This window comes from Paroedura picta, chromosome 5 (genome assembly GCF_049243985.1).
Source record: "Paroedura picta isolate Pp20150507F chromosome 5, Ppicta_v3.0, whole genome shotgun sequence".
Classification (NCBI taxonomy): domain Eukaryota; kingdom Metazoa; phylum Chordata; class Lepidosauria; order Squamata; family Gekkonidae; genus Paroedura; species Paroedura picta.
In genome coordinates this window covers 101,510,131-101,531,726 of record NC_135373.1, presented here as the reverse complement: position 1 = coordinate 101,531,726, position 21,596 = coordinate 101,510,131, and the positions used below count along the sequence as shown (strand labels likewise).

The 21,596-nt window shown below is 42.4% G+C and overlaps 1 protein-coding gene across 12 annotated transcripts in view; it reads left to right on the top strand.

Moving 5' to 3' along the window:
* Positions 1–21,596, top strand: part of FAM227A (family with sequence similarity 227 member A) — a 25,768-nt gene extending 4,172 nt beyond the window's left edge. For all 12 annotated transcript variants that reach the window (XM_077339546.1, XM_077339544.1, XM_077339540.1 and 9 more), the window contains 14 exons: positions 724–809; positions 3,622–3,700; positions 6,123–6,196; positions 6,868–7,014; positions 7,965–8,066; positions 9,242–9,346; positions 11,028–11,151; positions 12,181–12,288; positions 13,318–13,388; positions 14,599–14,692; positions 16,229–16,350; positions 18,774–18,931; positions 19,975–20,124; positions 20,894–21,596. In XM_077339546.1, the coding sequence (XP_077195661.1) occupies positions 724–809; positions 3,622–3,700; positions 6,123–6,196; positions 6,868–7,014; positions 7,965–8,066; positions 9,242–9,346; positions 11,028–11,151; positions 12,181–12,288; positions 13,318–13,388; positions 14,599–14,692; positions 16,229–16,350; positions 18,774–18,931; positions 19,975–20,124; positions 20,894–21,038 (1,565 nt within the window). In that variant the 3' untranslated portion in view covers positions 21,039–21,596. The remainder of the gene's footprint in view (positions 1–723; positions 810–3,621; positions 3,701–6,122; positions 6,197–6,867; positions 7,015–7,964; positions 8,067–9,241; positions 9,347–11,027; positions 11,152–12,180; positions 12,289–13,317; positions 13,389–14,598; positions 14,693–16,228; positions 16,351–18,773; positions 18,932–19,974; positions 20,125–20,893) is intronic.

Sequence of the window (21,596 nt, the reverse complement as noted above, 5' to 3'; positions counted from 1 at the left end):
AATTGAAAATTTTCACATTACTTTTCTAAACCATATGTTATTTGTTGTTGATCCAATTTTGATGAAAGCGATACAGGGATGGTGGTTTCAGACAGTGAATTTCATTTAGTTGATGAGCCATCTTCGAAATGCTATGGTTATTTCCAACAGTGACACTTCCCCCACCACCATCCTTGTTCGTTGCACAATCTTTCTCAAAGGGTTTTTTCTTCCATTTTCTAATCTGAGTGTTATAGTGTTTAGTGCTATAGCAGCACCTTTGACTTCATTGACTCAATTCAAGATGTGCTAAATATGGGCCTTTTAAAATGCATGGTAAAGAATGTCTTTACAAAGTGCTGCCATATCTATCTTTCATCTATCTAGTGATCCATGCCTTTCCCTTCACATTTCTGAAGAGTGGCTTTACAGCCAGGCTAAGTGATGATTTCTACAATAACTGTAACACATTTAAGATAAGACATGAAAAGGCAGGCAGCAGGAAATTCTTAGAACTTGAATTCAATCTCATTGTTCCTTCAAGGAGCAGTGTGTCATGCCTGACTTTCCTATTTTACCCTCACAATCACCCTGTGAAGTAGTAGGTCAGGCTGAAAGTGTATGAATGACCCAAGGTTGTCCAGTGAGCTTCATGACAGAGAGACTAAATCACACTGGTTTTCAAAAGAAATCTTCTCAAAAGGCTCTCAGCTTTTCAAATGGTTCCTTAACAAAGATTTGTAGTGTATGTTATTGGAACCATGCAAGAAGTCAACCGAAAAATTGCAACTTTCAAAGGGAAACTGCATAAATTTGACAGTAGTGACCTGGTGAGTAAAGACATCTTGCATTACTTGTATGCAAGGAATCCTAGAATTCCAAAGTATATTCAGCAATGTTGGGTTTCATCAATTAGATCATTTGGCAAAGGATCTTATTTTGCCTTTTTGATAACAAGATGAAATCAGTTTAGGTTCTTTTCTTTTTAATGAAGGACATGTCCTTTATTAAGCTGTCTGCAAACCAGTTGCAATGACTTTACTTATTGCTGAACCAGTTTTAAATTTTGTGAGCTAGTCAGCTTGCAGCCAGTTGTGTTCACAGTTCAAGAAAGAGGCAACAAGATGGCAAATATCCAGGAGACTGATGGCTGGTTTTGTAACTGTTCCAAAAAAGAAAGGTAGGAGTAGATTATGCTAAACAGGTTACAACTATATAAGTTAAGGTGACCAGATTTTAACATTGGTTAAGCGGGACACCATTGACTGGGGGAGGGGGTGTCTTGATTAAAAATTTGGTCTATATGGAGCAACAAAAAGTTTCATAGAACGCAAAAATAGTATTGTAATATATATATATATATATATTTAATTTCAACGTAAGTACAATTTGCCAGGTACCCCCAGATGTCCCTCCAAAAGTGGGACAATCTGGTCACCTTAATATAAGTCCCAGTCATTCCTTTTCATAGGCCTAAATTTCTTTAAGCCTCCCAAAAGCAACAAGTAAACAAAAGCAACAGGAATTGGAAACAAGAGACATGATCCGACCAAAGTTTAAATGGTTTGTTCCTCACTGATTTCTGTGGGAAAAGTTTTAGTATGGGTCAATGGGACTGAAAAGTCTAAATTGACTCATGCCCAGTATAACTAAAGACTTTAGTATATGAATTTATTTAAAATACTTATATTTTGATTTTCCCAACTGGATGAGTTGCCCACAATAGTTCACAGTCCACCACTAAAACAATAACACAGCAGGAAAATGCAGCAATGATTGTCAAGTTTGGCCTTAGGGCAGTTCTGAAAAAGAGAGCATTAGGAGAGAGTTCATCCAGCCGCCACCAACTGGCTTGTGGAGTCCCCTAGGGGGCAATTCTCTCTCCAACCCTATTTAACATCTTTATGTGCCCTTTTGCCCAACTGGTGTGGAGGTTTGGACTGGGTTGTCACCAATATGCTGATGACACCCAGCTCTTCCTCCTGATGGATGGCCACCCTGACTCTCCCCCAGAAACATTAGCCAGCTGCCTGGAAGTGGTGATGGGGTGGCTCAAACAGAGTTGTCTGAAGATCAACCCTTCAAAGACCTGCCCAGTCTTGTGGCTGGGCAGGAAAGGCCCAAGCGAGGAAGCACGCCTACCCAGTCTGGATGGAGTGCAACTAACAGTGGCCCATTCCGCCAGGAACCTGGGAGTGATAATTGATGCCTCCCTCTCAATGGAGGCTCAGATCACGACGGTAGCACAGCTGGCATTTTACCACCTTCACCAAGCCAAACGACTAGCGCCCTCCTTGGCCCCGGAACACCTAGTCACAGCGATCCACGCAACGGTCACCTCTAGGCTGGACTTCTGTAACTCGCTCTATGCTGGCCTGCCCTTATTCTTGATCCAGAAACTGCAATTGGTCCAGAACGCGGCTGCCAGGGTCTTCAGAGCAACACCTCGGAGGTCTCACATCCAGCCCATCTTTCAGCAGCTGCGCTGGCTCCAAGTTGAATTCTGGATCAGGCTTAAGGTTTTGGTTATCACCTTTAAGGCCCTATGCAATCTGGGCCCAGTATACCTAGGGGATTGCCTCTCCGCCTACACACCTCAAAGAGCCTTGCGCTCTACTACCTCCAACCTCCTGGTCGTCCCTGGCCCCAAGGAAGCCCGCTTGACGTTAACCAGGGACAGAGCATTCTCCATTCTGGCCCCCACCTGGTGGAATGAGCTCCCAGAGGAGATTAAGGCTCTGACAGAATCTAAATAGTTCCACAATGCCTGCAAAGGGGAGCTCCTCCGCCAGGCATTTGGTTGAGGTTGACCCAAACCATCGCTTCCAAATGACCCCCAAGCCCTTCCTCCTCCTATGACTGCTACCAATCTACCTAACCCACTGGGTACCAGTAAGAGTTGAGCTGAGGCTCTTTTACAGTTTCATCATTCTTTAATGTTATTGTTGTTATCATGTTAAGGTTATTGTTGTTATAATATTATTGCTGTTACCACATGTCGTTACCATATGTTATCTGTATCTGTTTCCTGTAAACTGCCCTGAGCCTCTGGGGAGGGTGGTATATAAATATAAATAAATTAAATAAATAAATTAAATAAAAACAGACTTGAAAGCTCTCTGTCATGTATCTAGCTCTCTGTCCTCTAGGGCAGGCTTTCTCAATCAGAGTTTTGTGAAATTCTGAAGTTTCTTGATGACCCTGGAAGGGCTTCCTGAATGGCTGAAGTCAATTCATTTTAAATATATATTTTAAAATTGTTAAACATTAGCAGGTGATATGACCAGTGACCAACGATGAACCTGGAGGGGGTAGGAAGAATAGGGGCCCTGGGTGGGCACGTACACAGCTATGCTTTCCAACCAAATTCTTCACCATCACACCAATTCTGGGGTTCCTTGAAGTCTGAAGAATGTTTCAGGTGTTCCTCAATGGTAAAAAAGTTGAGAAAGGCTGCTCCAGGGAATGCTGGAATTTCACTGTTACCATATAAGCCTCTTAGCCAGAGAACAAAGGAATCATTCCCATGTGGAAACAATCTAGGAATGCTTTTGACTTCCTAATTTGTCACAAAGAAAGTACATTGCAGATGCTATTAAGCTCTAGGAAAATAGTCTGTTACACTGATTTTTATCATTGAAGGTAATTGAGGAGACAAGTTGGAAAAAAACTTCAGGACAAAAGAGAACTGGACCAGTATCAAAGCAAATTAAGGGAAAAGGTATGAATTAAATTAATACCTACCTTTGCACTGTTTATAAAGTCTTCAAAAACAAATTATCATTAGCGTATGTTTTTGAAATATGTGTGTGCTTGTACAACTTTTACCGAGAACATCCTTTCAGCTTGGTTTGTGCCTGCTTAGCTTTAGTAATATTTTACAATCAGGTGTTTACAGACTATTCCTTGGGCCTAGAGTATATCTGTATTTTCTCTAAATTAATACCTGTTTGGTTCATACTCTGAAGTAGAATTCTATATGAATGTGGGTAAGGTGTGAGAGAGGGAATGCCAATCTTGCTTTATCATAAGAACGTTTTTTCAAATGCAGAATTCTTATATTTCAGAAATGTTTCTGGATACCAAGATAAAGTAAACAAATGAGAAACATCTCTCAGTGGTACATCTCTGGGGTGTCAGCTTGGGGAATATGTTTGGCCTTTGGGACTATAAACTAATCAATGGAACAAATACCTGCTTGATTCATGTTTGAATCATATGATGTGGTGAGGAGCTTGAGTACAGCTTGAGGTATTTCTGACCCAGTTGAAACACATTCAGTGCCTTGTGGAGTACTTTGCTGTATGATTATTTGTCATGTATCTCAGCGGGTAATGTTTTGTTTTCATTTATGGAGCCTCTGCAACTTGGAACACAGTGAAGGAGTCATAAAACAGCAGCTTCTCCTGAACTTTTCATCTGGTTACTTCTGATGTCACTGTTATAGTGAATAACATGGTCTGTGCAATGATCACAGTTCTTCCCAGTTCATCCCTCTTTCCCTGCTGCCCTTTGGAAGTTTATTCCTGGGGTTGCCGCTCCCATTTTCCCCAACTGTGTTTTGAAAAATATATATATTTTTTAATCTCCCCCCAAAAAATAGAAGGTCATTTGAACCTCTCTTGGAAGGGAATGTGTGTACATTTATACATGTGTATGCATCCAAGAAAGAGACAGGGAGACAGATGAAAGGATAAAAGGGAAGCTGCCCCTTAACAGATGGAATATGAAGCAGAGGCTACAACCAAGTTAACATGTGCTGCTTACATAGTTTTGCAGCCTTCTCCCACTAGTGTGAGGGGAAAAAAACAAAGAGTTTTAAATACTTTTATATCAAGTTTTTTAAATAGCTCAATGGCCATTCAAGAAGATTGATTTGCACTCACATTTCAACCTGTCTGCATTTTACAATGCATGTGTGATTTTTGTGTTTTAATTTAAGCGATAACTTGAACACACAGGCAGGCTCATAGGGAGAAAGTGGTCCTTCGGGTTCCCTGGATTTAAAATAAAGCTGAGACCTTAAATATCCTGACAAGAAAGTAAACTCTATTACAGTTATATATATTACTAAATAAGTAGATCACTTCATTTATGCTGGTGATGATTTGGGATTTTTTTCCTAAACAAAAATGTACGTATTGTGATAGATACACTCTAAATATTTAGAGTGTAGTAGATTGCCTGCTGGATTAGGGAGATAAGGGTGCAAATCCCCACTCAGTCATGAAGCTCACTGTACACCTTGGGCTAGTTGCTCTTTGTTAGCTTGAACTGTCTCACAGGGCTCTTGTGAAGACAAGTCGGGTTCCTCTATATAGTGCACCCAGAGCATCTAGAAGGAAGGAGTGACTTCACAGGTCATAAATAAATACATGGGACACTGAGCTAGTCAGCCCTCTCTCCGTGCTTGGATGCATGTAACACCAGTGCAGTTCACTGGCACAAAGCTGATTGAAAGGCCAGACTAGCTTTGGGTTTGGGTTCCCTAGATCAACTTAGTTTCTCAATAGCAGCTGTGGGGAATGCCTATTGAAAAAACAATGCAGAGCCTGTCTGGGCTCAGAACGCTGCCAAGATCATTTTTCATGCCAACACAGTGTGTGTGTGTGTGTGGGGGGGTGGAATTATTTCCCCATATTTGCCACTTCTTGTGAAGCATTCTGTGCACACTGAGCAACAAAAATTTTGGGGAAATTTTGGCATGAAAAACAGCTGAGAGGAGAGGCAGGAGCTTCCTCCTGTGGCAATATTCTGATCCATGTGCACTCTGTTTTAGTTTTTATATTCATCCTCCACTGCTGCGGCCTGGCAGCAGAGAACCCGGACCTAAACAAAAGAATAAAATAAAAAAGAATATTTTTTTTGCTCAGAGTCAGCTATGCCTGGAGAGTGAAGCCAATAGCAACTGTGAGTTGAAATCCCTTTGATTCACGCTGCAGTTCAACAATAGTAAAGTACAACCAATAGCATGCACATGCACATTGTAAAGTGGAGACAGTACTACTTCACTTTTCTGGTTGAACTGAAATATCTGCAAGCCAGAGCCCAGCAGGCTGATTCAACCAGTTTCCACACAGTTTGTCCATTATATGACAATAATTCAGGTGCTCAGTAAGACCTTTTGTTTCCTTCTGTTGCAGAGAAAGAGCGGAAGGCAATCCAGAGTACATGTGTTTCTGCTGAGATACGTCAGAGCAAAGCACCCCTGAAGAAGGTATGATGGGGTGTGAGAGAGCAGGAGCCATTCATTCTGTTCCTGTCTCTGGTATATTATTTAGAAGGTAGAGAAATTGCAGGTGATCAGGGAGCTTCTTTTGAGAGTAGTGCCTGTACTGATGCCACATTGGGTCAGATTGCTATAACATTGTTTTATTGACTAAGATATTTATGCATCTGCTTTTCTCCCCAGTGGGAACCCAAAGCAGCTTACAATGAAACTCAAATCCTATTCAAATTAGGGAAAAGGCAATTGATTAATAATAATAATCTTTATTTTTACAGTGCCATCCTTGGTAGAGTTAACATTCTTCTAAGTCCATCAAAGTCAATGGGCTTAGAATGGTATAACTGCTTAAAATTGTACTGATGAGTGACTTATACATTGCTGGTTTGTCCCAACTTGAGAAGTGAGGGGTTCCTGTTGCCCATTTCCACACAGCAACACGGTGCTTCTGTGGGACTTCTGGGTTTGCTGGGGAATGAGACTTATTCATAGCTCCTAGATCAAGAATTGATTGATCACATTCATTTGATTAGGAAGTAGAGAAGGGAACAGGATTCTTTCCCCAGTGAAGTCCAAGAGGTTTTGACGTATCAACAAGATGCCTGTTGAAATGGGAGAAGATCTGCTACCTTTCACATTTTACTGTCTCCTTTGATCTCTAGACGGCAACAGAAAAAGATAAACCTGTAGAATTGTTTCAGTATCCAGGGTACAATAAGCAGGAACTGACGCCCCTGCCAAATGGAATAGAGCTAGAAGAAATTGTGGAGAAAGTAATTTGTGCCCAGAGCAGAACACCCATTGGGAAGGTACTGTATCAGAATTCCAGGTGTGCCTGCAGGCTCAAAAAGGTTGGGGACCCATCAGTAGATTGTGCTAGGTATATGCACACATTTAGGTTGTGTGTGTGAATTGTTATACAACCGGGCATGAGACTGTCAGGGCTCAGTTATGCGGTTCAAATATGCCATAGTTAAACTGGTGTAAGACCTTAAGATGAATAATCCTATTTACATCATCAGAGGAGCTGCCAGCTAGCACTACAGAGGCACATCAGTTGGCCCTCCCAGCCGTGGCCATGGGCGACCCCCTGCAGGAGGTGACTGGAGGGGGGCGAGCACCCTGCCCGGGGGAGGGGGCTGCTGCCGCTGCTGACACAACATCCACATTGCTTTCCATAGCGGCCCTGCTGCAGAGCATGCGGGGCTTGCTGGATGGAGTCGGGCGGGGTGGGGCGACTTTGGACCCGAGGGGGGAGGGGGTCGCTTTCTTTCCAGCTCTGAAAGAGCTGAGCGAAACGTTTCAACACATTCCTGGGCAGGCGCCGACGCAACCCTCCAGGCAGGCTGGACAGCTGCAGAAGGAGCCAGTGGGGCGCTGGAAATGGGTGTGCGCACGCATGCATACAACAATCACGGCAGCGTTGAGGCAGCCATTGCCATGGCTTCGCCATCTCCGCCAGCCCCCCCCACCTCCGCCCACCTCTGCCGCCACCACCCACCTCCACACACCGCCCGCCGCTGCCCACTGCCACCACACGCCTCCACACGCTGCCGCCTGCCACCACAGCAGCAGGCAATGGGGCGACCCTGGGGAAGGGGCCAGGCAACCCCAAATGGAGTCCCAACCCCAAGGTTGAGAACCACTGCTCTAGTAGTTTGGTTGGTTCTGTGAAAACAGAAGACAGGCTGGGAAGTTTAGACAACCATTGATTTTTTTTAAAAAAAGAGGTAATGTTATAGTTTTAATTTCTTTACAGACAACTTGGTCTCTGAAGATGCTGCGCAGGTTTCTCAATGCTCCCTGCACCCAAGCTGTTTTACTGGATAGTTTCTGGTGGTTTTTTCTACACCTGTATCATGTAAGGACAAGAACCAAATATTGGGGTATGGCAGATGATCTTCTTCAGGATAGTTCACTTCTGGTGTTCTCTTCTTCTACAACAAAAATTGCTTCCAATAGCACCTTTAAGACCAACAAAGACTTGTAATTATTTCTTTTCACAACATTTGGATGTTACGACTCAATTTACTAATTTGCCACTAATTTACTTTTGCCTTATATCTGCACTCTTATCACTCTTTGAGGAAGAGTGCATGCACTCGAAAGCTCATACCTTCAATAAATCTTTGTTGGGCTATTGGACACAATTTGGGCTAGTGCGAAATGGCTCTTAGTTTAAGCTCTGTACAAAGAGCTAGATTTCATTAACTGAATGAAGGGAACATTAATTTAAAGACCTATTTAAGCTAAATAAGATTACAGGTGATAGTTGAGTAGAGTATACCAGCCATAAACAAATGTCGGCTGAAAACATAACCATTGTCCATTCATTGCTTGCAGGAAAAAAAAAACACCTTATCCTTTCTAATAAATTTGAAATGCCTGCAGGTGGTCAGACCAAGCAGAGTTCTCAGTCAGACATAATGTGTAGAAATGTATTTTATGTCATGCTGTCCAAGCCTTTATATATTTGCTCAGTAGTAAGTCCCACTGAGTCTAATCAGGCTTCCTCCCAATTAAGATTGCAGCCCTAATTGATGAGGTTCTCATCTAAAGATCAAGCGGAACCTCATAAGTTTAAATATCTGGTGACCTGGGCAGCTTTTCTTTCTTTCTTTAACATGCTTGAGTTATCTGGAAATGTGAGTGGCTCTCTGAGAAGGAGAAACGGAAGGAAAGGAGGATGATTGCAGTGGAGGGCTGAGCTAGTCCAGAAGAAGAAGAAGAAGAAGAAGAAGAAGAAGAAGAAGAAGAGTTGGTTCTTATATGCCGTTTTTCCCTACCCGAAGGAGGCTCAAAGCGGCTTATAGTCCCCTTCCCTTTCCTCTCCCCACAACAGTCACCCTGTGGGGTGGGTGAGGCTGAGATAGCCCTGATATCACTGCTCGGTCAGAACAATTTTATCAGTGCTGTGGCGAGCCCAAGGTCACCCAGCTGGTTGCATGTGAGGGAGCGCAGAATCGAACCTGGCATGTATACCTTCTGTTTGCTTCTTCATTCTGCCAGGCTACCAATGTATTTCTCTTCCTACAGCCAAATCTAGAGGTTCAGGGATATTTGTTTGACCGCATTGCAGAAAATTATTCCCGCATCCTACTGGGCTGTCACAAGGTTTCCAACCAGGATAACATTCTAAAAGTGAGTGTGCAAATTTTTTTTTTTTAAAGAAGTGAAGACTGTAAACAGAAAATGACACTGAAAATAAAATGACACTGGTTCAAGCCTGATAGAGTGCTTAGAATTTTCCAAATACAGGAAGAATTGAAATACATTTCAGTTAGAGCCCAAGGACCCCACTAGACATTACCTTTAACTCATGGCTGCCAGGGTGATTTGAAGTCAGATGGCAGCTGCAAGTTGGGAAACTCACACAGCACTTGAGGGGACAGTTGGATTGGGATTTCGACATGGAGGGGGTTTCAGTTTTCCCCCTGCATAACTTTTCCAAGGCCAAGGGTGGGCATTACTTGCCCCATGAGGAGGGCTGCATATCCACAGAATAAGGCTATTTGAGGTCAGTAAAGTTGGACCCCTGTGCCACAGTCCCTATCCAAATCTGGCCCATGGTCCTGCAGAAATGAGTTTCCATAGGCACTGCAAGTCTGGCTGCAAGTCCTTGTGACAGCCACCAGGCTATTTCCGCCTATTTCAGGATTCTATTTCCAACCATAGTTGGCCATGTGCTTTTGGCAAGCAGGACATGGTGGCAACAGGTTGCTAGTTGTACCCGGTATCTGTTCTTCTGCTTCTGAACACTTAGTTCCATTTTGCTATCATGGATAATAATTACTGACTGAGCCTGTCTTCTGCAAGTTTGTCTGAATGTGTTTTTTTAAGTCATCTATTCCTCCAGCAGCATCTCCAGTGTTCTTCTGTAGTTATTGTGGCACACCATGTGAGTAACTGGAGTTCATGTCCTGTGTCATCTTCCAGCATTTTCAAGTGTCAGCTTTCTCTTTCCCTCTCTTTCAAGCAAAAGAAGTGCCTTCTCCCATTTCTTGGCCCAGGTGTTCATGACACAGCAGAAGGGACTCAGTGTTCTGCCCTTGTCCTATTTATTTTCATGTTTCTCATATTTTCTTGTCACCTTCTCCACCCCCACCCCCACCGTAACCAGGATTCTTTCACAAAGGCTGGCTTTGCAAACATTGGATGAATAGAAATGTTTGGGATTGTCAAAGCAAGAAACATTCAGAAGTGGCATGCCATTGCCTGTCTCTACATTGCAACTCTGTTATTCCATGGAGTCTCCCATTCAAAATACTGGCCAAAGCCAACCCTGCTTAGCTTCTGAGATCTGACCTAGGTGTGAAAAAGTCCCCAGGAGAGATGAACAAGGCAATTCCAAAGAAAATGCCCAACAGTCAGAACTCCAGCCTCATCATCTAGTTCAGGGGTAGTCAACCTGGGGTCCTCCAAATGTTCATGGATTACAATTCCCATGAGCCCCTGCCAGCAAATGCTGGAGGACCACAGGTTGACTACCCCTGATCTAGTTGATCTAGTATGCTTGGCTAAGATCTGAATAGTATGATAGAACACCATCCTATTGATTTAAAATTAATGTTTCCCTTTTTTTAGTCAAGTGTGGTGGTCTCTGAGAACCTTCTACAATGATCTACTCGTTCAAGTGCAGCAGCCAAGAAAGTTTGTCCGCCAGTGCTAACCTTCTCACTCACAACCCCGATAGGGCTTCAGTGAACCTCAGAATTGCATGAAATAGCTTGAGAAGAACTGGAGTAGAATTTTGAATGATCTTGGGTATGAAGCACACAGCTGCAATAACAAACATCTTTTTTTTTTCCCCCGCTCGGGTTAGTTTTTCCCATCACTGCTGAGTCAAACGGTGTACACTTGCTTTTGCTCCTGCTTCACAAGGTCGTGGTTCAACACGCAGGAATTCAAGGCCCAGCTCTGTGACGTCTTCTGCGAGTGGCTGGGAGGTGAGAGGCCCCATTCTTCCTGCTCCAGAAGTAGATTCTTGGAGCAGGGCTTGGTCGGTGTTTCAGGCAATAAAACAGTATGGGAGGGAGTTCAAAATACCACCATTAGTGATCACTTTGCTGTCTTTTGGTTGTTCCCATTCCACTGTGAGCCATGTTGAGGTTAAACAAAAAAGTGTGGTTTCCTAGCCTTTTCAGAGAAGCTTTCATTATAGAGCTATAGCCAAAGTACAACTTGTTATGGTGGCTTGAACAGCTGCTCTCTGTGCCACATTGCAAACTGCTTTTGGATACGGAGGGAGCTTTCCAAAGCACTTTGAAACATGGCATAGACTTCAAAATGGGGGGAAAAGTGGTTTAAAAAATCCCACTGGGAATGACTCCTACAGCATGCTTAATCTGTCACATTTTTATTCCACCCTTGCTCCCCGAAGTTCATGGCACATACATTTTTCTCTCTTCCTCCTTTTTAACCCTTTGAACAATTTTGTGATCCGTCCTCTCTCTCTCCCTCCCTCCCTCCCTCCCTCCCTCCCTCCCTCCCTCCCTCTCTCTCTCTCTCTCTCTCTCTCTCTCTCTCTCTCTCTCTCTCTCTCCTTTGATGTTTACTTTTCGTTTATTGTTTCACTCATGCTTCATTCTGGTATTTCCTAGCATCCACATTCCTATGTTTTAAGTAATGACATTGAGTCTTCTCACCTGAGAGAACCAGCAGTGTGATTATCAAATTTCCCCCGGTTCCTTCATTCTTAGTGGCAGAATCACACTTAGTTTTTCTGTCCATCAAAGGAATATTTTTTCTTCAATACAACTTCCATGTCTATAAGTGTACATGTAGAAAATGTCATGTCTTGTTATGTTCTAATTCTTTTATCATTTCTCTGCTACATCTCTTTAAAAAGTCTTTTTCTAACATTAAAATAAAATGAGCCATAACCTTGTCCAGTAAATTCAGAATTAGATTGATGACAATCCTGGCTCTTTCTTACTGTCTTAGCTTCTATCAACTGTTTTTTTTTCTCCCAACAGGTACACTTCATGCTCCTGGGGCTTACGATCGATGGGATTATTCCCAACTGGAACCAGAACGATCCAGGAGAGAAGACATGTTATCAGGAAAGAGCAAATTAGGGTCTGGTAAGAGTCCTTAACAAGCTGAGCTCTGTCCCAGCAGTGCTGGACAAAGCAGGCATCTACTATGTACAACTGAAATGTCCCCCTCTATCTTTGAAGCATTGTTATTAGGACAAAAAAAGAAAGGAATACCTCCAAATTATGGTACTATGGAATTGCAACAGTGGAACAGCTTCATTTTTAAGACCTTTTAGAGTGCCTCATGTTAGGATGCTATATTTCCATTTTGTGTTTAAGAAGAAGAGCTGCTTTTCTCTACCAGGAGTCTCAAAGCAGCTTACAGTCACCTTCCCTTTCCTCTCCCCACAACAGACAACCCATGATGTAGGTGAGGCTGAGAGAGCCCTGTTTGGTTAGAACAGCTGTGGCAAGCCCAAGGTCACCCAACTGACTGCATGTGGAGGAGGGGAATCAAACCCGGCTCACCAGATTAGAAGTCCACGCTCCTAACCACTACACCAAGTTTTCTTTAACAATTAATTATTACCATATATAATTAAGGAAAACCCAAAAGAAATTGTATGGCTCTTTAAGGACTAAGATTTATTGAAGCATAAGCTTTTTCAGTACAGCCTATTTTGCCAGACATGTCCAGAGTGAACTTCCACCCTCAAAAAACAGTTTCAGTATATCCATCATTTTAAGGTTCCACGAGACAAAAAAGATATACAAAAAGGTTTTGTCAGACATGACCTCCCCTCTGTAATGTGAAATTAAGGTCGTATTTTTGCAACATGAGGGACTGCATTTACGAGTGTCCACAGACGGTGTTTACCTATCTATCCCACAGCTGCTTGGAATCTGCTCTCACAGGAGCCTCTCAAATTGCTTTCAGTGGTATTGGGAGGAGGAGCGATTTGATGTAGTTGGTCAGGCAGTAATATAGGCTAACATTTCAGGAGAAGAATCTTCCTAATATCATAAAGATAATAAAGAATCCCACTTGACTGTGCTATGCAGAGAATCTGCTACGTCCCAGGTAAATTGTCCTACAAAGGAGAAACTGTTGATAGTGTTATTGATTTCTGTCAGATGATGAAGATCCCTTTGGTGCCTCCAAGACCTCAGATAGCTCAAAAAAGGCGTCTTCTCCAATCCGAAAGGTATAGAATTATTTCATTGGTATGTATTTGTTTGGGAAAGAGAATCGTCAGTCCCTGTTGGTGGACCTGTTAAACTATTATATATTTTAGGATTCTGTATTACTACACTTATTACTTGTTTTCAAAGACCTCAGATATTGTATGCCTTCCTTTCTGCTTGAGGCATACTGTAATATGGGTCAATGTTTTAAATATGTCCAGGAGATGGAGGTTGCTCAAATTTTGGGATTTGGATTTTATTCCTATTCACTATGTAATTTTATGATTTTTTAAAAAAAATGCACCAGTAGATTGGTTGTCTATGTGAAGGGCAAGTTACAAGTGATGCTGGGAGTTCAATGAATGGTGCCCCGTTGTTTGTTTGTTTTTCCTAATTGGCAGCCTTTCAGAGCCCCAATTCAGACTAGACTGAGGGAGAAATTAGCTTTGTTGCCTGCAACATTTCCCTGACTAGAAACAACATCACAGAACTGCTTTTATTGCCCTGTTGGAAAAAATAATTATAGAATTATTGCCTCTTTCTTTGCCCCTGCCAAGTGAATAACTGTTCTGCGAGCCCCTTTCAAGTAAAGGAAATGGCATTTGGGGGGCAGGATTAAACTCTCACCTGTGTCATTGTCTTGATCCAGATCATAGTGCTGTGCATTTGCTTTTTAAAAACAAAAATCCTTAGTTAAGCAGTCTCAGAATTCTCAGTGTCACATGTAACTCTAAGCTGTCACCATCTGGCAGAAGGCGAAAGGAAGAGGCACAGGAGTCTTGCCTGGAAACTAGAATACAGATATCCTAAGAGGCTGATAGATGCCCTATGCTATACAAGGGCCACAGTGTAAGGATGAGGGCCAGCAGGGATGGGTATTGCAAGTGGCTGCTGGACTGTGCTGCCTGGGGGAAGAGGGCTGGATTGTGGCTCCAACTATTAAAACTGCTACCATCTCTGGTGATGTCACAGGCATCTACTGGATAATACCAGTAGGGTTTTTTTTAAGTTTGATAAAGGGCAAGTATATATTTCCTTGAGCCAGTTACTGTCCAGATAGCCACTTACAAATACAGAAAAGGCAGATATCTGCTGCCACTTTAGTGCTGCAACACCAAATATTTTTCCTTTTCTAATCTTTTCCCTCATGGTTTGCCCCTCCTCTTCCCAAACATTTCCTAGCATGATGTAGTATAAAGTTTTTATTTCTTCTTTCTTCTTGTGTCTCAGAAGCCTAAGCCTTTAAGGAAGACTGTTAGCAAGCCCACTCAAGGACTTCAGAAGCTTTCCTCCAGAACCATAAATCAATCATCTTTCTCAAGAGGTAGCATACTGAAAAAGCAAAGGAAATATACTCAGGCATTTCCCTCAAGTTCCATTTTAAAAGAGACCTCCATAATGTTTTGTTTTCAAATATTCGTAGCGGTGAAGCCACACCTCTGTGATAGGATACTATGGGCCAGTCTTTGGTATAAAAAAAGAAATCCAAGTGCAAGGGATTAGCCTTCAGCAATTCATGTGCACTAGAAAGATATAATGGTTTGTGCAACCAAATGATAATACAGAGCACCCAGAGGTTCCCTTGAGGCAGAGAGTAGGGGACTGGGAAGTTAAAATGTCCTACGAGCAAGCTTAGCTGAGCCACCTTTGCAGCACCACAGTTCAGCAATGCAAGGGTCATTCTCTTTGGTCACCCAACAGCCTGGAGAAAAAAATGTATCCTTTAAATAGAGGCTTCCTGTGTGGATATAGACAGCTGAAGCTTTAGGGAAGTAAATACCATCCCATTAAGTCTCTCTTAAAGAGACTTAAAGAGACAGGGCCATTCTTTCTCCGATTAGTTCACAAGCCTACTCAGTTCACATCTAGAATGTGGCACTTGTGATGGCCATTGTCTCTCTTGCTGCCTCTTCCCACAGTGCTAGCTGGTGACAGTGAGGCCATGGGTGAACTGACATCAATTCTTACTGCTACTGAATAGTCCAAATCAAGTGGCCCCCTGTGACACTGGAAGTGGTACTAGCTGCTCAGTTCCATTTGTTCTTGGCAGACTGCTCCCCAGAACAGCTGCCCACTATGATTTTTCCCTGTAGTTTTCCCTGTATGGCATACCCTGGCTGTAAGCCTTTGTTTGAGCAAGCCCACCCCAAATGCACGTCTGCTACACCCAGGTCATGTATTGAAATGTACAAGCAATTCCCACTGGTACGCTATTGATGTTTCAGCAAGAATATATGGGAGAAGGTGGTGAAAGGGGCAAATATGGACCGTGGCCAATGCTCCTGGTACTGGGAGAGTCTAGACTACATCCCTCTGAAAATATTCCCTGGATATTTTACTGATTTTTCACAGGTACTGTGACAACAGAGCAGTAGAAAGAAATACAATACAGTTTACAAGATAAATCCAAAGATTCTTACTATGTCTTGAGTTATAGAAATAAGAGGCACATATGGAAAGTACCTATTGATATTTTGTAGATATTCATGCTGAGGATCAAGACTGCCCCAGTTTACCCCAGGCCCACCAGACATCCTGCATCTGATATCACATTTGCTTAGTTGCCTAGAACTAAATATAGGTAAACCCAAGCCTTTCATCTGTAATCTCAGATGTGTAGTTTTGAGCTTGTGCAAGATGGATTCTGCATGCACAGGCTCTATATAAACAAGCCTTGGGCAGGCCACGGGGATAAAGGAAAGGGACAATGTGGTTTGATCCTGATCAAGAAAAGCTTATTCAAATGTTTGCCTTTCATAGTTTGACACATTAATCTGATATACCTATTAAATTAAAGGATGTCTTATAAGATGACGGAATAATAAGTAACAAATCACTGTTTGTTTGTTTTCTTTTTCAGAACATACATATTTACAATTTCAGTCAGCATTGCAGGATGACCTGCTCAGACAAAAGGATTTATGGAACAAACAACGAGGCACCCTAAAAAAGAGGCTAAAGATTGCTTACCTTCCCAGAGAGGTATTGTGATTTAAGGAACGGGCAGATTTTAAGATTTCATAAATTACTGGTGGATCTGGAGTTAGATGAAAACATAGTCTTTACTGCTAATATCAACAACTAGACAAATGAACCAGTGAGCAATACAAGAGAATTTGCCACCAGAGGATGTAGTGATGGCCACAAGCACAGACAGCTTTAGAAGAGGATTAGACATATTTATGGAGGATAAGTCTATCAGTGGCTAGTAGCTGTGATGACTTAAGGGAACCTCCATATTCAGAGGCAGTAAACCTCTGCATACCAGTAACAGGAGGCCACATCAGAGGAAGGCCTTAGCCTTTATGGCCTGTTGTTGGTTCTCCATAATAACTTGTTGGCCACTATGTCAATTGCTGTACTAGATGGACCACTGGTCTGATCCAGCAGGGTTCCTCTGTTCTTAGAGAGGGAATCCAAATTATGAGCCACTTCATGTTTGACTGTGACCTCTATAGAAATGATCTTGGGAGTATGCCAGCTTAGTCACACTAAGCTGTATTTATGTGGATTTATGCCTGTTGTAAATCTTCAGGTGAGTGAGACAGGAATTTGCAGGATCGAGGCTGCTTCAAAACAATGCCTCTGCTTCCATGGAAATCGAAGTGGATGCCCCAAGATGGTGGTTCGCACAAGGCATCTCAGTGTTGCCCAGTACCCAGAACTGATACACTAGCAACCCTGCACACAATGGAAACTTCCACAGAGTGGCTGCCATGAAATATAATCAAGCCCACAGCACATAAAGGATGTTCTATTAGCCTGCAAATGTATAATATGTAGGAAATTATTTATTTATCATACTTACATTAGTCAGAGATTAGAGATGCAACAATTTGTTTTACTGTGCTGAAATAAGATTTTTTTAAATAGTGAAATTTCTAATGTAAGTTTTGAGGTCCAAGTCTGAGCCCGTACTTCATCATTAAGGTTCATGCTTGAAATATGGCATAAATATTTGGCTGCTTTGAATTTCATTCTGTGCCTGATTTGTTAAGGTGGATTCATTATAGTAGTACAGGTCCGTCCGTCCCCTCCCAAAAATTCTTTCCAGGTGAAATGCAACGGAAGAGTTCTTGGGTGCTATTAAATGCTACATGCCTTTTGCTGTCAAACGTTGATTGTGACTCCATGTCATCTGCCAGATACTGTCAAATATTTACTGCTACTGCGGAACTGTTGGATGTCAGATGCTAATGATCCTATCAACTATTCACTGAATATTTGCATACCCAGAGAACCTTTGTAGAATATTTTCCATAAAAGTATGCTGAGGCTTTTAGGAGGAGAGTTACTCAAAAACCAAAGACTCTGATCTACCCAAATCATTGTGTTCATTTAGCACATCTTCACAAGAGTGGACTGGGAGGAGAATAACAGACCAGGAAAAGGGCCTAAAGGAAGGAAGGAGGGAGGAAGAGTGCCACACTAGCTCCATGCCATGAATGACTTGGCTGGCAGGAATCTCATTTGCTGTCTGGAGCTCAGCTACGCTGTATGCTTCCTTCCCCCATCCAGAACAAGGGTGTGGTCCAGACAAATTGATTGGGCCTCAGGCAGCAGCAACTACCTCCATACAGAATAAGAACCATCCCTTGCTTGGATCATGGTGGAGGAAGATCAACATCCTGCTGAAACTTTTCCTGGGGGCCTTGTTGGCCAATCCACTCCTGCACATCTCCATAAGCCCTGAGCTGAGCATGCTATGGTGTTCCTCCCCTCTGCTGTCATGAATCTTACAAAAGACTAGGCTTACAAAAAGACTATTCACCAACTAGGCAATTAATTTCTGTGCTTTTCCTAGAGCAGTGGTCCCCAACCTTTATTAGGCTGGGGACCGGCAGGGCATCGGGTCGCGCCCGCAGGGACCGCGCCCGCGCGGGCCACGCCCATGCTTCGGGCCGCGAGCCGCGCCCGGCCGCGCCCGCGGGCCACACCCGCGGATCGGGTCGCGCCCGCGAGCCGCGCCCGGCCACGCCCGCGGGCCGCACCCGCGGATCGGGCCGAGCGGGCGCGGCCTGCACGGGCGCGGCCCGGCCCTGATTCCCTCTCCCCGCCCTCCCGCAGTAAGTAGCTTCCCGGGCCGCAAGCTTGCAACCTGGGAAGTTTTTTACTGCGGGGGGGGGCGGGGAGAGGGAGCCGCGGCCCGGCGCCGGGCCGCGGCCCGCAGGTTGGGGACCACTGTCCTAGAGTATTGAAATCCTTATTGTGAAGCCCATGGATTAAAGCACATTTGTAGGTTAACAGCCACTCAAAAGAAAGTAACCATTATAGACAGCTTCATGTATTATAAAAAAAAAGATGTAATTTCACTCACACAGAGTAGAAACTATTCCATATGTAAGGCACAGCGTTGTTTGATCAGAGGCTGCTGCAACTGACTGCTATCCACATCTGTCTTCCAGTCACACCCCGCCTGTCGTGGTCCTGAGTTCACCTGGCATCTCTTGAATATCAATGGACACAGCCCACTAATTCAGCACTTCCTCCAGAATCGGAATTGTGAACCAAAGGCAGGATGTGACATCTTTCTGTCTAGGAGGGAGATTTGCAAGCCTGTGCCATATCTTTTTAACAGCTGCAGGGGAAGTGTGGTGGACAATTATTATATAATTCTGTTATGTTCGCAGTGTAGAAGTACAGGACTAATTCTTTACTGTGTATGAGCTGATCAGTGTATTTGAATTCCAAAGATACTATGCTTGATTAATCTCTCTGAAAATAATTTCCATCATTAACAGTAGAAATTGTCTTGCCATAGAACCCTGGCATAAAATGTATGTAGAGTGGCAATGAAAAAACACTGGGATATTGTAGGAAGGTTACTTTTCAAATTGAGTTTAGAGATTCCTCTTGTGGTGTTTCAAGGATTCCTCATAGTTAACATGAGAGGGAAACGTCCCTGTAAATCAGGGTGTGCTGGTAACTATAGGAACCCAGGGGTCCCTATAGGGACCTAGAACAGAGAGGCAAACTTCATGTTTCTGGAAGCTCCTTACCTTTTTTTCAAGAGCCTTTGGAACTACCCATCACAAAATGGCAGCTTAGGGAGCACAGCCAGTCAGAGATTGATGGCTTGTATAAAAATTTGCGATTTAAGAGCCAGAGTTGTAGGGAAATTTCCTCTGCTTTTTTACCCAAAGAAAGCCTACCAGCAGCCCAAACTGTAGCTTGCCTTCTGTGTTTTCCCTAGAACAGGGGTAGTCAACCTGTGGTCCCCCAGATGTCCATGGACTACAATTCCCATGAGCCTACAATTCCCATGGGAATTGTAGTCCAGGAACATCTGGAGGACCACAGGTTGACTTCCCCTGCCCTAGAAGACAAAAAAACTTTGATGCAGGATAAATAAGTCAATAGCCTATTCCTTTTGCTCTATGGCACCATGCTGGGTTTTTATAGTATTCTTTAATAGAATAGAATATATCTTAAGCCAACGTAATAGCCATAGAATAGAAATGCTTCTTGTGAAATTTGTCATTTTACTGAGTCCTGTTTCCAGGTTATTCACAAATGAGCCTAAAAACTCTGTTTCCTGATTTCATTATTTTTGTTATGGTTGATCAAAGCAATCAGAGTAGAACTTTCCTTTACATTTAAAATCACTGCTTCTGCTGAAACATATGCTGATGTGATCAAACAAAGCTTCAGGAACCTCTACAAGAGCCGCAGGGCTTATAGAAAGACATTTTTGAGACACTGGAGAGAAATGAAGAATTTTGATCAGCAGTGTAAGGAGAACCAAGAGCTTTTCAGGTATTTAAACGTACTGCAAGTGCACCTTCATTACAGGAACATGATCTCATCTCGATGGGAAGACAGGAGTCCTTGAGTATCTTTCCATGATCTCTTTCTTGTGCAGCAAAAGCATTTTTATTGCATTTGCTTATTCATACTGTGAACTGTCATCCTAAGCTTAGTTAATGCACTCTTGCCATTTTTACCTTTATATGGTTCTGTACACTATATTAATGTGTTTGTAATTGGCTTACAATTAAACAAACTAGTGGCTTTGCACACAGGCCACATGTTTCCCTCAGTATTGCACTTACTGGGTGGATTTGGCAGTTTTCCCATAATTAAAGTGCAGTTTTTTTTAACTGGGCAATATAATGCCATATTTCCCCCAGCTATCACATACACTGCTATTGAAGTTGCTCTGTGAAATATAATTATATAAGTAGCGTAGACTTATGATACCAAAACATTATGGAGTATTTTAATGCAATTTCTTTAAATGTTTTGAAGTTGTACACTTTCCTTTTCCAGTACTTGGCGACTCACCTACAATATATTTCTTTTGGCAGTATCAAGAACAACTTGCAGCAGCTTTCCCCCATATGGATAAGTTATCAAGTTATCGTCACTTTTAAAACCCTTGCAGTATTGCACACACTGCCAATGTATTTCTTCAGGTTGTCGCCTAGCCTAAACAGAACTAAAGCTTTCTGTATTGTAACCACTTATCTTTCCCTTTAAACAGTTTAGATTATTTCACTTTTCTCTCTGTCACTTTACTCCACAGACAAGAGGAACAAGAAGAGATTAAGAAGAAAAAGGCAGAAAAGAAGAAAGAGTTGCTTTCTCTTCGCCCGGAGGCACAGGACACTTCACACAAGATTTCAAACTTGTTACCTAAAATCTGCATTCAGGAACCTGATTTAATATGAGTTCATTGTAGCAATTCAGAAATCTCCCTATGACGGGGATAAAAATACACTTTTCAGATTATGTATAAATTAGATATATTTTGTGTCAGTAGCTATAATAATTCCTTTCTCTGGTTTGTAGAAGAAATACTGGAAGAAAAAAAAAGATTTTGTACAAACAGATGCAAATACATTATTAATTACAAACACTTCTACTAGGTATCAAGGAGGCCTATGTTAAAGAACTTGACTCAGATTTGAGACTATTTATAGTACTGTATACCCAGTATACCAAACAATGTGCTTTCAATGAAAGTATACATTTTAGCTTTTAGCTTCCCTTGTTTTCTAGTTCTTTTTCATAAGAAAAATGCAGACAGTAAAATCTACCTAACAAATGTTTCAAGGTAAAACTTTTCTAAAAGCTAAAAATATTAATTTAAAGTGCTGTTTTTATAACGCCTATGTTTGTATTGAATGCTGAGGGTACCTAAAAGTCACCAAATATGCAGTAAACAAACTGAGACTATTACATTAATTATTATTAATTAGTACAATAATAAATGGCAATTGTAAAAA